Below are 16,263 nucleotides of genomic sequence, written 5' to 3'. Positions count from 1 at the left end.
TAATGTCAGAACCAAGGATAAGACACAGTGTGGGGGAGAAATCAGCCGAGGATGCCTTCTGTGATCTTTCCCAGCCAGCCTTTCCAGACACCTACAGAACTCCTGAAAAGTGGCATTTTGAATCACTTGTTAAGGACCATTAGCCACTACCATGGCTCCTCTCCAAGCTGCAACACCTATACTGACGGGAAGTGCCGCCATCACCAGACAAGAAGAAGGGAGGAATACCTGCTTTATTTTATTTCGGGAGTTAGTGATGCGCTCTGTGATGCTCTGGTATGTGCGAATGGCTGTCGTCAATTCTGTGTAGTGCTGCACAATCAATTCATCCAGGTCACGGTCACATTTCTCGTAGGCTTCTTCAAGGCGACCCTTTTCATTTTCCCTGTCTTCGACATCGTCACTAGTAGACAAAGTCCTGGTGAAGGCAGAGAGTATATCAAGCTGAGTAAAACTTGAAAGTAAAATGCAAAAGAAAGGTGAAGCAGAAAGTAAAATGCAAAAGAAAGGTGAAGCACATTCATCTTATTAACTAGGAAATGAAATAAGTTACAAACAGAAAACACAAAACTGCCTTCACAGTAAATTTCAATAGCCCATCTAAGTGGATTTGTCGTTGCCTATCCAAAGGGCCCTTCTCTTCTGTCATTGGCATTAGAACTGATTTTAATCAGATAGCAGGCAGGCATGAACTGTTCAAGAAACTGGGTAACTCTTGATTTCAGTGAACTGTTCCATTCTCCTTATCAGTGACAAGTCTGATCAATGAGACAGACCAAAGGAAGTACTAGGAACAATTTTCTGCAAGAATAATAACAAGAAAATGTCCCTTTCCCAACCCTAGGTATCACTGTACAAAGATAAGATACTTAGACACTTCAGCCATGTTACAACCATGGAAGGAAAAACAAGGAGGAATGCCAAGCTACCACTATGTGCTTGGCCACCAAAGCAGCCAGCCCTGCAGCTGCCTTACCTCAGGACTTCTTGTTAGGGGAGACAATAAATATCCATTGTTTAAGTCACTTTCAGTTGGTCTTTTTCATACATAGCTGAAAGCACAGTAACTGATACAATTACTTATACACTGAGGAACCACCTTCCAAAAAGCTCATTTGAATGACCTGAATTTGGTATGGAGCCCCCAGCAGTCTGGAAATAAGGTCATATTAATTCTAAAATCTCTTACAACAGCAGTCACCTAAGCTATCCTACAGGACGGTTCCTGCACTTACTAGTCTTCCAACAGCACTAACAAGATTGATATGAACAAGATTGATATGAATCAACAATAACCAGGGAATGAGATAGATATACTTATTAAAAATATTTCAATAATTTCGTTTGATACATGGACCACAGATCTTTGTTTCCTCTACTATCTCGAATAATTTTTTTAATTTAGTATTATAATCAGTAACAAAGGAACCTTTTCCTCTTATTTGTTGGCTGTGGTAATTTAGAGTTTCATTAAATTCCCTCAGATTTGTCAGCTTATACATTCAGCCTAGTTTATTTCATTTATCTTTTTTAATTTAGGGAGGGGGATATTTTAGGTTCTCAATGATGGATGCCATCAATTATAAGTCCATCATTAGAACTGCTTTCAGAGATGGTCTGTCAGCAAATTAATCACATACCCACTTCTAGGTATTTGCAAGCAAAATACTGTACAACAGTCTGCTCTGAACTGTCATTTAGAGCAAAGGATCCTAATTCATGAGCCACACAATATATAAAACTTCTTTTCCAATTTATAGGGAAATTCAGGCCAGTCTTTGACTTCAATCTAACCTCCAAAAAGAATTTTACAATTCTTTTTGTTAGGTGTTAGGAATGCCAAAAGATCAGCTATATCATGAATACGGGTAGCGGGATGGCAGGAACAAAGGCAATGAAGGGAAGGACAAAAGCCACTCAGGACAGTGTGGGATGCTCAGGAAAGGAACACTACTGGGAACCACAAGAATTGATTTAAAGCCTTTACATGAGCGATCCTGTTTCCTCATCTGTAAACTGGTGACCCTAAACCAGACTACTTCCAAGGTTTCTTGCAGGTAGAGAATACCACCCAAGTGTTTGACTATTAAAGTAAATCAGAGTGGAGAATGTAAGCGAAACTGGGCTTCAAAGATAGAGCTACCAAGATTACTTGCAATATTTGGGTACAGAGCAGCTTAGCATGTATCATGCCTTCTTGTTGTTTTAATGATACACAACTTTGCTCTTTAAATCTGAAAACTTTCAGGCTGTTAATCTAAAATAAAGCACAATCAGAAAATGCCTTCAATTTATCAACTGTCCCAAAGGTAAGGGTTCCTAGATGTTTAACTCTATTATTTCCCCTTGTAACAGCAGTCACAGAATTGTCAAAGCTATACTAGATTGGTTTGCCATCTTTACAAGGCTTTTCATGATTTCCGCTCCACTACCATTTGTGGAAAAAATATGCCAAACATTTCACATTGTTTACCTTAACTAGTTAGAATTACCATTAAGGAAAATGTCAGGCCCAGAGAGGACACCTTCTCTGGCATCAGCTGTCACTGTTAACACATTACCGGATCATTAGGAGTTATTTAGGGAATAGAAAGGGTTACTAAAATGAAGATTAGAAGGCAAATTTGGTCTACCGGGGGGTTCTGCCTCCTATTTTCCTTTTTCAAGAAAATATTTATGTAAGAAATACCCTGTGCCAGCTTTGCCCCATATTTAAAATGTATCCTCTTGATGTAAACTAGGATGAATATTTTGTCTTTAGAGAAAAATATTTACATTATAGAACTCAGAGTGCAAAACCATTAAAGCTTTTTTTTTTTTAATTAGAGAAAAGGAAGGCAGCAAGGATAATAAAAGTAATAATAGCCTCTAATATTTAGAGAGGCTTACTAGCTGCCAGGAGCCAGCTGTGTTGCACATTTTATAAAATGTATGTTTAATCCTCATAACAGGCCTTTGGAGTAGGTCCTATTATTATTCCCTCCCCTCTTTTTACAGATAAAACAGCTGAGATTTAAAGAGGTTAAATTAATTTACACCACCTCACACAATGAAGGTTAGGAATAGTAAGGGGATTTGAAACTCAGGTTGGTCTGCTTTCAGATTGCACTCCTAACAGCTACAGAGTGGGGTCTCTTCAGGCAAAGTAAAGCTGCCTGGGTTAGAATTGTGGCTCCACCCTACTGGCTACTCATGACCTTAGTAATGGCATCTCATTTTGCTCATCTATAAAGTGAAAATACTAAGATACCTTCCACACAGGGTTGTTAGTGAGAATTAAATGAGATTAAACAAGGCCTGGTATGTCATCAGCACTCAACAAATGTTGGTTGTTGTCGTTAGCTATTATTGTTCTAGTAATAACAGTAGTAATGGCAACAGCAATGGCAGTAGCGTTTTTCCATAACATAATAACAAGTACACCCTCTGAAGACAAAAGTTAAAATCCCACCACTCCCAAATACTAGATCACTTAACTCTGGGCATTAGGTTTAAACTCTCTGATTCTCATTTTATTCCTCCTTAATGTCAAGAATGGCGAAGGCTGAGATTTTATTCTACTCGCAAGCTAAGAGGTTAGCCACAGTTTCACAGGTGCTGGCAGAAGACACAAAACTCCTAGAGCTCCTCAAGTCCAAAAGACTTGATCACACTCACAGCACAGCAAGCGGCATAAGTGCAGCATGTTCACATCAGTTCCCCTTGCCCCCAAGTCCCAAAAGGGTTAGGCAGATGGGCCCAAAGAGAAGCCTGCCCACATAGGCAGCTCCTGGAAAAGAACTCCGAGCTCCAAAAACCAAATCTAAGCTCAGAGACTGGACTGGAAACACATCTGCCCCTTGCTCTGGAGTGAGAGACCATCTCTATCTTCCAACGCTGTTTCCTAAACAAACATCCTTGGCAAAATAACCTAAAACATAGGGCAATCAGTGCTTGGCTCACAAGAACTTCAGAAACACAAGAGCCCAGAGGAGAATGGTCTCCCAATAACAATAAAATCTAAGTCATTGGGTTCCTTCAAGGATTGAATGCATGGTGCCAAGCAATAGTAGGCAATGAATATTTATTTCCAAACTCTGTTTTCTTTTCTGCAATATGAGACCAGAAATACAATGTCACGGACAATAAATATTTGTCTGAGATAAATATTCAATAAAAATTAATAAATGATAAACCATAAAAGCATGAAAGAGGCCAGGCGCGGTGATTCATACCTGTAATCCCAGCATTTTGGGAGGCCAGGGCAGGCAGATCACAAGGTCAGGAGTTCGAGACCAGCCTGGCCAATATGGTGAAACCCTGTCTCTACTAAAAATATAAAAAATTAGCCAGGCGCAATGGCCCGTGCCTGTTGTCCCAGTTACTCGGGAGGCTGAGGCAGGAGAATCACTTGAACCCAGGAGGCAGAGGTTGCACTGAGCCGAGATCGTGCCACTGCACTTCAGCCTGGGCAACAGAGTGAGACTCCATCTCAAAAAAAAAAAAGCAAAGCATGAAAGAGCTGACTAATTCTAGGGAGAAAGTTCTCATGCACGCTAGCAAATCCCAGCAAATTTCAGTGTGGGATTATCACTAGTCCCTTAACCTGAACAGACAGCAGTGCAGAAGAGAACACTTGTCATTGAGCTCACCCCACCAGCCAGGTCATGAACCTCTCTTCAGCCTTCTAAGCCTCTGTGCAATGCAGAGCTCTATCAGCTCACGAGGCAATTCACTGCAATTTTGAACAGCTTTACTTATTATAAAGCCTTCCATTAAAATAAAATAAAATCAGCCTCTTTAGAATTTCTACCCATTGATCCTAGTCTCATCTTTTTCTGTAACACAAAAAAATGTCTATTCTTTCTTCCATAAAATTTCCCTTTAAATGGTAAAGGCCTTTCAATAGTTCTTTCTTGGGTTAAACACCTCCAGTTTCTTCAACTGTTTCTTCTACACCATGACTTCCAGCAGCCCACCATCCTTTTTGCTTTCATCTGAAGTCCCCTCAAAAACAGGTAACACTCACATAGAACTTTCTATGTGCCAGGCATTAATCTAAGTGGCTTACACACAATAATTAATTTATTGCAAAAACATCCTTATGAGGTAGGTACCTGTATTAATCCATTTTCATGCTGCCAATAAAAACATACCCAAGACTGGGCAATTTACAAAAGAAAGAGGTTTACTGGACTTACAATTCCACGTGGCTGGGGAGGCCTCATAATCATGGCAGAAGGTGAAAGGCACATCTCACGTGGCAGCAGACAAGAGAATAGAGCTTGTGCAGGGACTACCCTTTTTAAAACCATCAGATCTCGTGAAACTCATTCACTATCACAAGAACAGTGCATCGAAGGGCAGACCCACCCCCACAATTCAATCACCTCCTACTGAGTTGCTCCCACGACACGTGGGAATTGTGGGAGTTAAAATTCAAGATGAGATGTGGATGGGGACACAGCCAAACCATATCAGTACCATACTTATCCCTCTTTGTAGAAATAAAGAGATGGAGTTTTTTATTCAAGGCACAGTCTTTAAGGAGCAGAGTCTGACCTCAAACCTGGGCCATATGGCTCTTAATGGCTTCATTAACCTGCCTCTCAGATGTTCTGAGAAGTGAACACAACATACTTCCAAACAGAAAGAGGTTTTATATCCCACAACATGAACACTATATTTCTAATAATATAGCCTAAAACTACACTCCATTTTTAAAAATATAGTCCAAAAATTATCCAAGATCCCTTTGACACTAAGTGCTGACAAGTCAACTCTCACTCATCCTCCACTTGTGAAATTTTAAAACTAAATGCAGAAATTTACATGCATCCCTGTGTTCTACATGTTTGGAAAGGAAGGTGAAGGTGAGGCACAGGATACAAACTACTGAGCATCTATAATACACCAGGCAATACAGTGGTTATTTTGCATACCTAATCTAAGACAATCCTCAAAGCAGTCTAGTATAATAAAATATTATCACCAGCCTTTTTACAGATAAGGAATCAGAGGCTTATCAGTAAAGTGTGTATCAGTAAAATACACACATGCACATAGTTAATATCAGAGTTGAAATTAAAGCTAAGTATATTTGACTCCAAAATCCATGCTCTTTCTACTATACATGTTACAAAATCCTATCTTTCCTGCCTTCAACTCCTGAGCTGCAGGACATGTCCTCTCATCAAGCCACAGTTCATATGTAAAGAGAACAGCAGACAGTTAGGGATGGAAAGAGAGCACCAAGCAGCTTTTCTAGTAATAACAGTCTTGAATCTGGGCAAGATTTAAAAGCATGAGCTAAATAAAAGACATGATCAAAGGACAAATGGTATAAAGTTCCCAACCCAAGATGTATTCAAGTTATTGAATCACTCTAAATTTTTTTTCCATTCCTATTCTCAAAACGATTATGACTTATAAACTATTGTCAAGTTCATGGACAAACATAAAACAATAAACTAGATTCCAGTTAAGCTGGACACAAAGACATTTCTGGATCATTAAGAATTTTTCACTAAGACAGCTCTGATATTTTGCATGATGAATTACATCTTAACCATGACTAATTAATCCCCAGGAAGGAATTTATTTACCTAAAGGGCTAAAAGGACCACGGTACACATGTAAAGCTACTGTTAACAACATCTAGTAGGAACAAACGTTATTAAGTTCTAGTGGATTCACAACCATGAGCTCCAAGTGAGTCCCATAAACAAGCATTAAAACCCAGGGTAAATAACTGGAGATCTAAAACTGAATTTGTCTGTTTCCTATTTTCATACTAGCCTCTGTATTTCAGTGTAGCCGATCAAATGTTTTGAAAGGAAAATAACCAGTCATCATCACTAGTTCCTTCTGTGGAGCAATTTTGCTTTCACTTTGGTCTTAACAGAGTAATGGAGTCCAGACAGGAGAAAATACATAAAAGTCAGTATTGTTCTTAAAGACAAAAGAAAGATCAAATAAAGGAAAAAGCACACCTGTGAAAATAAGGTCAGTCACCAAAACTGACTCATCACTCAAGTGGAATAAAAGGATACAAAAAGAAAAACCCAAATCTAGAATACACCATTAGGAATACACCAAGAAAGTCCCTTACTACCTCATCAAGTATATCAAACAAGAGCCATCCACATACACATTAAAGGAACATAGGTTCTGGAATTTTAAAACACCCAGATTCAAACGGAGCTCTACAACTTTCAAGTTGCTTGACCTTCAGTAAGTGACTTAAATTTCTGGGTCTGTTTTTTTCTTTGTAAAACAGGTAAGATAATAAGAATACCTGCCTCGCCAGGATATTGTTAGGACTGGAGAAATGTGTGAATGTGCTTTGAAAATATAAAGTGTGACAGAAGTGTTGGCTGATATATTATTGGGAACAAAATAAATAATTTATGAATCACAACACTGTTAGCCCAAACCCCCTAAAGCCTACCCCTTTCTAAAGTTTCTGAGGATATTTATTTCTGAACTGAGATCAGACCTTTTCTCTATATTCTTACAGTGCCTGGTACATTAAGTGCTTAGTAAAAGCTAAGTAATGAGCAGCAGTGCAATGCAGGATCTAGAGAGGTCATGGAGGACAGTTCCCAGCCTTAAGAAACAATTGCAACTAAATTGTCTCACATGAAATGCATGCTCAAAAATCTGTAGAAAAGAACAGATAGTTGCTCGTGACCCTATTTAATTCACTTATTCATTCAACAAATATTCACTAAGTATCTATTACTCACCAGGCACAGTTCTAAGGGCCTAGAGATACATACAGCAATGAACAAAACCAATCCCTCCCTCATAAAGCTTATGTTATAGTGAGGGGAGCTGGGAGGTAACAGCTACGCAAAAGCTAAGACAGGCAAGGAGGAAGGAGGCTACTTCATATAAGGAGGCCAGGGAGGGCCTCTCGGATAAAGATGGCATTTGAATACAGCTTACTAGAAAGTGAGAGAGAAAGGGCACTATCTGGGAAGCTGATTCCAGAGAGAACAGACCCTGAAACAGGGTGTGTTTAGCCTGCTCAAGGAACATGGAATGGCAAGGAGGTCAATGTGGCTTTAGAGACTTGAGGAAGAGTGACAGTGACAGGAAATGAATCAAGGAGAAAACTGGGAGCCAGACCAGGCCCAACTTTGTGAGCTTTTACTCTGAGTGTTCTATGAAGCTACTTGGGGGTGAGCACTCAGCCAAAGACTGATAACCTTTCAACCAGTATTTAATGGTGAAACTGAGTAACAATATCTACATTCAAGTTTCATTTTAATTATATCCCACCTCTTCCCAAAAAAAGATGTGAGATGGCTTGTGCAAGAATATAAACAATAAAAAGTAAAATACAAATGAGAAAGTGGGACTAAAGAGATGCAGAGCTAAACACCACCAAATAAATGTAAAAGACAATGAAGCAGATCATATGGGCAAGCAAAGTTAATAGGAAGTGAGCCCCCAAACCAAATCTGAGCTTCCTAGCAGCCCAGGCAAAAGGAGACACATCACATGATATAATTCTCATTCTCAAAATTATGGACTCCAGTTCCTCTAAGGAAGCAAATTTTGGACTAGTCCTAAATTCTAAAAGAAATCTTTCACTTAAAAAACACGGAAGACCTAATATAGTAAAAGATGTCCTTAACAATCTTCTGAAAACAAAGTCACAAATCTTACATGGCCATTTCTTATAAGTTCCTTCAAGAACATAACATTAAAACTCAATTCTGGCCTAGAGATTTTGAAAGATCTGAATATAGCCCAGGTACAAAGTTTTCCAACAATTCATTTTAATTTAAGGCTAGAATTTCAGGAACTTACAGGACTAAATAGATCAAATTATGTTTTATTAATTTTAATATAAGCCAGAAAAGCATGCAGTAAGATTGACAAACAATTGTGAAAAATTAACAGCTTAACCAGGGCTCTTGCCTGAGCCTCAAGACTACCTGTAGGTGATGAGAGATTGTCACTCTAGAAGCAGTTTAGGATATTTTTTCAAAATAACAAGAATGCCCAGGGTACCACCTGTTATGAACTGAACTGTGTCCCTCCCAAATTCAAATGTTGAATCTCTGACTCTCGATGTTATTGTATTTGGATACACAGCCTACAAAGAAGGTAATAAAGGTTAAGTGAGGTTATAAGGGTGGGCCTTAATCCAAAAGGACTGATGTCCTTAGAAGAAAGGAAAAGGAAGGAGAAGCCCTCTCCACACATTTACACAGCAAAGGCCATGTGACAGCAGAGCAAGGGAGCCATTTACAAGCAGAGTGAGAGGCTTCTCTAGAAACTAGCCCTGGTGGGTTGATCTTGAACTTGTAGCCTCCAGAATGGTGAGAAAATACATTTCTATTGGTTTAGCCACCTAGTCTTTGGTGTTTTGTTATGGCAGCCCAAGCAGACTAATACACCACACTTTAAAACACACGCAGTGTTATTTTGGTTGGTTAATTTTTCAAGATAGATGTTATCAGTCACTCTCCTTAGTCAGAAGCAACACAGATTCTTGGCAAATCCACAAGAATTAGCTGCCTAATACAGCCCCAGATAACTAAACTAATTAACCGGCTATAAGAAATATTTAATGTAATACACCTGAATTTTGGTGACACCTGCAGAATAGTTAGCATTAAGTCATGCTTTCTGAAAACAGTTAATGGGCTTAATTGTCTACTAAAGACATTCCTTGTTGGCATCCAGTGACCTCTCCTCCAGGAATAATAAAGATTAACAAAACAATTAATGGAAATCCCTTCAAGCAACTCAGAAAAACTAATTACAAGTAGAGCTTCACATATCCTAAAATCACTTATCAGGAAGCAACAGCTCTACAGAGCACAATCTACAATAAGAATCAAATCTCAGTGACCCCTCTTAAAAGTACTCAAAATGGGCCTCTAAGTGGATAAACTATGTCACCGAATCCCTGCCTTTTCTACTCATCGAGCACCTGAACCACCCAATCAGTGCTACCTTCTCTCTTGTTGGGACAATTCCAATGAAATTTCTCTTTTTTTTTTTTTTAGACAGAGTCTAGCTCTGTCGCTCAGGCTGGAGTGCAGTGGCGCGACCTTGGCCCCAGTGAAATTTCTTGAACTGCATAATGTAAAGAGTACTAGATAGAGAAGGAGTCATCCTGATTTAGTTACAAAATATTCTAACACATTATCATAAAGCAAAAACTAAGCATAAACTCTCAACAAATGCTGAAGAGTTCACTAGCTTCAGAACCTCACTCCAAGATGGAAAAAAAGGTAATTATTAGCTTATTGATCTTTACAGAACATAATATTCCTGTTGCTACTGATCCCAACGCAAGAAAGAGAGTCTAGAGCTGATGTGATTCTTTACAACACAAATCCTGTTTTCTTTCCCAAACTGCTTTTAACCAGAAGACATCAGGTTAAGTTATTATATCTATTCAGCCCTAATTTCACAGTGTGACAGTCAGGTTCTCTTTGCCTTTAAAATACTAAAGGGCCAATCTAAGAAATGGCTGACAGCACCATATACCTATTATGTCATCACAGAAACAAAAGCCTGTCCTAAGTATGAATAGAGTGAAAGTACAAACTGAAGAGGAAAAGAGATAGTTAAGAATATAAACACTAAAGAAACAAGTTAAGAAATAAGTCTTCCAAGCCTATTATTCTAAGCAGAACATTTTGTATATGACGAATAGTCTATAAATGCTCCCAGTGAATTGTAAAAATAAGAGACCCTCATCATAATTCTGAGTTACTCAGAATTATGAGTTTAATGTGTAAAAAATTACACATTAAAGAAATGTTCAAGATGTGTATCACTATATAATCACGTAAGATATGGCTTCACTCAAAGCATAACCAAATCTACATTACACTTTTAAATCGGATTTTATTATATTCAATTATACATCATGATTGCTTATTTCTTAATTATGTCTTATTAGAGCACGCAAAATACAAGATAATCCCATCCCAACTGATAGCAATTCACAATGACAAGTCCCTCTGAAAAAGTTCTGATGCATAAAAACAACATCCCCTAACAGTACAAAGAGATGTATTTAATATCAAGTGACAGTAAACAATTTTTGCTTTAAAGTCAATTGAAAATTCATTGGTGTCTTGCTTCAGACAGCACTTAGGGCCAATTACTACACCCAACACATACAGTTTTTCAATATTTCAATTAAGTCAGTTATAGAACACTTCTGGGGACCAAAAGCTATAAATCTCTTAGGCAACAAAGGTCATTATCTAATATTAAGTAAAATCACCCCACTAAGGCATAAAACTGAGCCCAAGGTTGACAAAGTCAACTTAAAATCTACCCCCTACTCTTACTTCACCAAACTCTACCTCTTTTTCTACTTCGATTGCAGCCCCACATCCTTCTTCAAGCATTGTCCACAGTGATCTTGTTTTCTGGTGAGTTCCTCAGAAACAATGTTTTACAAAAAATTAAGAGGTGTGATGTGGTCAAATTTCGGAAATTCTGGGTTACACAAATTGAAGCAGATTTCTTAAATGCAGAAATCAGGGACACTTTAGTATGTTATTGTTAAAGTGTCTAGGGGAGAGGGAAGAGGACATAAAGAATATATAGCACTTCTGTAATATACTAATCTATTAAAACATCAATCAATCAACCTTGTTTCCCACCATCTTCCCTCCCCCCAACATATACATATGTAAACACACACACACACATATAAATTTTTATGAAATTTTCAACCATGTACAAAAATTAAAAGATCTGTCAAATAGGCCAGGCATGGTGGCTCATGTAATCCAGCACTTTGGGAGTCCAAAGCAGGCAGATCACTTGAGGACAGGAGTTCAAGACCAGCCTGGCCAATATAGTGAAACTCCATCTCTACTAAAAAAAAAAAAAATTTTTTTTAAAAAGATCTGTCAGATCAATCCAACTTCAACAATTATCAACACATTCCAGTCTTCTTCATGGACAACCCCAGTTACTCTAACCCTCCTCTCACTATTTTGAAGCAAATCCTGGACATGATATCATTTTTGTTGGTATATATTTCAGCATATACACTGCTTAAGAATAATGCTTTTGGCTGGGTGCCTTGGCTCACACCTGTAATCCTAGCACTTTGGGAGGCCAAGGCAGGCAGATTGCTTGAGGCCAGGAGTGTGGGACCAGCCTGGCCAACATAGTGAAACTCCCTCTCTACAAAAAATACAAAAACTAGCTGGGCATGGTAGCACACACCTGTAGTCCCAGCTACTCAGGAGGCTGAGGCACAAGAATTGCTTGAGCTTGGGAGGCAGAGGATGAAGTGAGCTGAGATCACACCACTGCACTCCAGTTTGGGTGACAGAGTGAGACCCTGTCTCAAAAAAAAAAAAAACAGAATGCTTTTTTAAAAAACATATCTATATGATGTTTATCTCAGAAAAAAAAAAATTTAACAATTGCAATTGGCTTCTTGTATCTCTTTTAATTAATGCAAAATATTTGTACATATTTATGGCACACATGTGATTTTGTAATATTCACAGACTATGTAATGATCAAATCAGGTGTATTAGTCTGTTCTCAAAATGCCAGTGAAGACATACCTGAGACTAGGTAATTTATAAAGGGAAGAGGTTTTTTTTTTTTTTTTTTTTTTTTTTTTTGAGACAGAGTCTCGCTCTGTCGCCCAGGCTGGAGTGCAGTGGCGCAATCTCGGCTCACTGCAAGCTCCGCCTCCCGGGTTCACGCCATTCTTCTGCCTCAGCCTCTCCGAGTAGCTGGGACTACAGGCACCCGCCACCTCAGCCGGCTAGTTTTTTTGTATTTTTAGTAGAGACGGGGTTTCACCGTGGTCTCGATCTCCTGACCTCGTGATCCGCCCGCCTCGGCCTCCCAAAGTGCTGGGATTACAAGCGTGAGCCACCGCGCCCGGCCTTAGGGAAGAGGTTTAACTGACTCACAGTTCAGCATGGCTGAGGAGGCCTCACAATCATGGCAGAAGGCGAATGAGGAGCAAAGTCACATCTTACATGGCAGCAGGCAAGAGAGAGCTTGCGCAGGGGAACTCTCATTTATAAAACCATCAGATCTCATCAGACTTATTCACTATCATGAGAACAGCACAGGAAAGACCCGCCCCCATGATTAAATTATCTCCCACCAGGTCCCTCCCATGACACATGGGAATTATGGGAGCTACAATTCAAGATGAGATTTGGGTGGGGACACAGCCAAACCATCAGGTTATTCAGGATATCCATCATCACTAGCATTTATCATTTCTATGTGTTGAGAACATTTCAAGCCTGGGGTTTCTTGTTCTAGAAGCTACCTAAACTTTATTGTGCTTTCAAATCACCTGGGAATCTTGTTTAAATGCAGATTCAGCTCAGGTAAGTCAGGTAGGACCTGAGATTCTGTATTTCTAACAAGCTCTCAAGTGATATTTTTAGTATAATTCTCCCATAATATTCAGCACAATGAATAGGTTTTAAATGGAAAAACACTTTTTAATTACATTCTACTTTATTTTGACAAAGACTTTATATTTTTAAAAGAATAAATAAAAGTCAGAAAAGGGTCTCCTAAGAATCTTGAAATATTTTATTTTCTTACCAACAGTGTCAAACGTAATACAAGAATTTTCCCTTATTACTTCCTGTTAAACTGTACACACCTATGTTTTTCAAAGCTAAACCCCTAGCACATAAAAAAAACTGGCCACTATAAAGACCAAGGTCATAATTTATATCATGGCTTACTATGCTGCCCCAACAGGACTCCTGAGCTCAAGCAATCCTCCCACTTCAGCCTCTAGAGTAGCTGGGACTACAGGCACATATCACTGCACCCAGCTGCCATTGCTTTAAACAGCATATTTGAATATCTTATTCTTCCTCTCTGAGAAGATACAATCCAAAATAGTACCTTCAGAGATATTTTTTTTAAATAGGAAGTACTGATGGACTTCTACTTCAGGCCCAGAAGAAATAATAGGGACTAATAAAGTAATGAACAAATAAACAAAACGGGTTTCAAAACACTGCATATTAAGGTGGTTAGAATCTACAGGACAGTAATGGAGATGGGAAAGAGCTGCACAGGGAAGTCTGCAGATCTGTAGACAGTCATCAGCTGGGTATTGATCAGCACACGTGTGACAGGTAACTACCCAAGGCCAGGAAAATAACAACCTGAAAGGATTAGAGGAAATAATGATCTGAACTCACACAGGGCTGGAAATAGTGCCCAGCCCCCCAGGCCAGAGTGAAAAAATTTCATAATTCTTAGGGTACTGAGTGGAATAATCAAAAGAATTTTGTCATAGTAGTGAGACAAACTTAGCCCTAGACTAAATGTTGCTCTGCTCCTAACTAGCAAAACATAAAACAAGGCCTGAAAAGACCAAATTGTTTCCAAGTAACTTAACCACATCTCAGAACAAAGCTCAAGAATAGTGGAATACAAAAATATCAAAAACCAACAACCATCAAGATAAAACTGACAATGTCTAGCATCAGCTCAAAAACCACAAGGTGCCCGGGTGTGGTAGCTCACAGGCTGAGGCCTTCGGATTGCTTGAGGTCGGGAATTCAAGATCAGCCTGAGCAACATAGCAAAACCTAAAAAAAAAAAATACAAAGATTAGCCAGGCACAGCGGCACACACCTACAGTCTCAGCTACTTGGGAGGCTGAGGTGGGAGGATCACTTGAGCTTGGGAGGCGGAGGTTGCAGTAAGCAGAGATCGCACTACTGCACTCCAACCTAGGCAAGAGCTAGACTCTGTCTCAAAAAGGAAAAAAAAAAAACCACAAGGCAGGTAAAAGAAGAGGGAAAAACATTAATCAATGGAAACCCAGAAATGACACAGATGATAAAATTGGTAGGCAAGCACATTGAACTGTTATAATACCCATATTCCATTTGTTCACAAAGCTACAGGAAAAGTTAAACATGTAAGCACAGACATGAAAAAGACCCAAATCAAACTTCCAGATAAAGAAGATAAGCTTCTGCATCTTAGATTGAAAAGTATAATCTAAGATAAAAATAATATTAGATGGGATTAACAAGAGATTAGGAATAGCAGAAAAGACCAGTGAACTAGCATAGCAATACAAACTATATAAAACAAAACACCAGGAGAAAAAAAAAACGCATTTTTTAATGAACATTAACATTCCATGAACTGTAGCACAACTTGAAGTGGCCTAAAATAGAAATCTGACCAAAGACATATAAACCTAGACACTAAAATCTATACACACACACACAGTTGCTGAGATAAACTGAAGAAGAATTAAATGGAGATATATACCCCCCATCCATGGATCAGAAGACTCAATATTAAAACGTCAATTCCATATATTAATCCCTATCAAAATCCCAGCAGGTTTTATTGTAGAAACTGACTAGCTTATTCTAAAATTTGTAAGAAAATGCAAACAACCTAGAAGCCCCAAAACTACTTTGAAAAAGTAGAATAAAGTTAAAGGGGCCGGGCACCGTGCCTCACGCCTGTAATCCCTGCACTTTGGGAGGCCGAGACAGGTGGCTCACCTGAGGTCAGGAGTTCAAGACCAGCCTGACGAACATGGTGAAACCCTGTCTCTACCAAAAATACAAAAATTAGCCAGGCGTGGTGGCACATGCCTATAATCCCAGATACTCAGGAGGCTGAGGCAGGAGATTCGTCTGAACCTGGGAGTCAGAGGTTGCAGTGAGCCGAGATCATGCCATTGCACTCCAGCCTGGGCAACAGAGCAAGACACTGTCTCAAAAAAAAAAAAAAAAAAAAAGTTAAAGGACTTACACTATGTCTTCAGAACTTAAAAAAGCAGTAATCAAGACAGTGCAGTATTGTTATCAATATAAACATGAATGGAACAGACTAGAAAGTCAAGAAATAAACCCACACATATAAAGTAAATTGGTTTTTGACAAAGTTGCAAAAGAAAGCAAATAAAGAAAGGATAGTCTTTTTAACAAGTGGTGTTGAAAATGGATATCCTTACACACACAAAAAAAAAAAGTACTGGAAAAAAATGATAGAGAAGGATCATTCTAGGATGCTGGAAGTGTTCTGTATCTCTAGCTGGACAGTGGTTACAAAGGTAAAAATTCATCAAGCCATATACAAGATTTGTGCACTCTAGCATATACATGTATACCTCAAAAAGGAGGACAAGCCGGGAGCAGTGGCTCACGCATGTAATCTCAGCACTTTGGGAGGCCAAGGTGGGTAGATCACGAGGTTAGGAGTTCAAGACCAGCCTGGCTAAGATGGTGAAACCCCGTCTCTACTAAAAATACA

General features: G+C 38.9%; 1 protein-coding gene across 4 annotated transcripts in view; it reads right to left on the bottom strand.

The window, feature by feature from the left end:
• EXOC4 (exocyst complex component 4) overlaps positions 1 to 16,263 on the bottom strand; it is an 830,711-nt gene that overhangs the window by 807,457 nt on the left and 6,991 nt on the right. For all 4 annotated transcript variants that reach the window (XM_055284061.2, XM_063642266.1, XM_063642265.1 and 1 more), the window contains exon 2: positions 229 to 418. In XM_055284061.2, coding sequence (XP_055140036.1) covers positions 229 to 418 — 190 coding nt within the window. The remainder of the gene's footprint in view (positions 1 to 228; positions 419 to 16,263) is intronic.

The sequence above is a fragment of the Symphalangus syndactylus genome, chromosome 6 (assembly GCF_028878055.3).
Source record: "Symphalangus syndactylus isolate Jambi chromosome 6, NHGRI_mSymSyn1-v2.1_pri, whole genome shotgun sequence".
Lineage (NCBI taxonomy): Eukaryota > Metazoa > Chordata > Mammalia > Primates > Hylobatidae > Symphalangus > Symphalangus syndactylus.
Note: the sequence above shows the minus strand (reverse complement) of the source record. Positions and strands in the feature narration are given on the sequence as shown.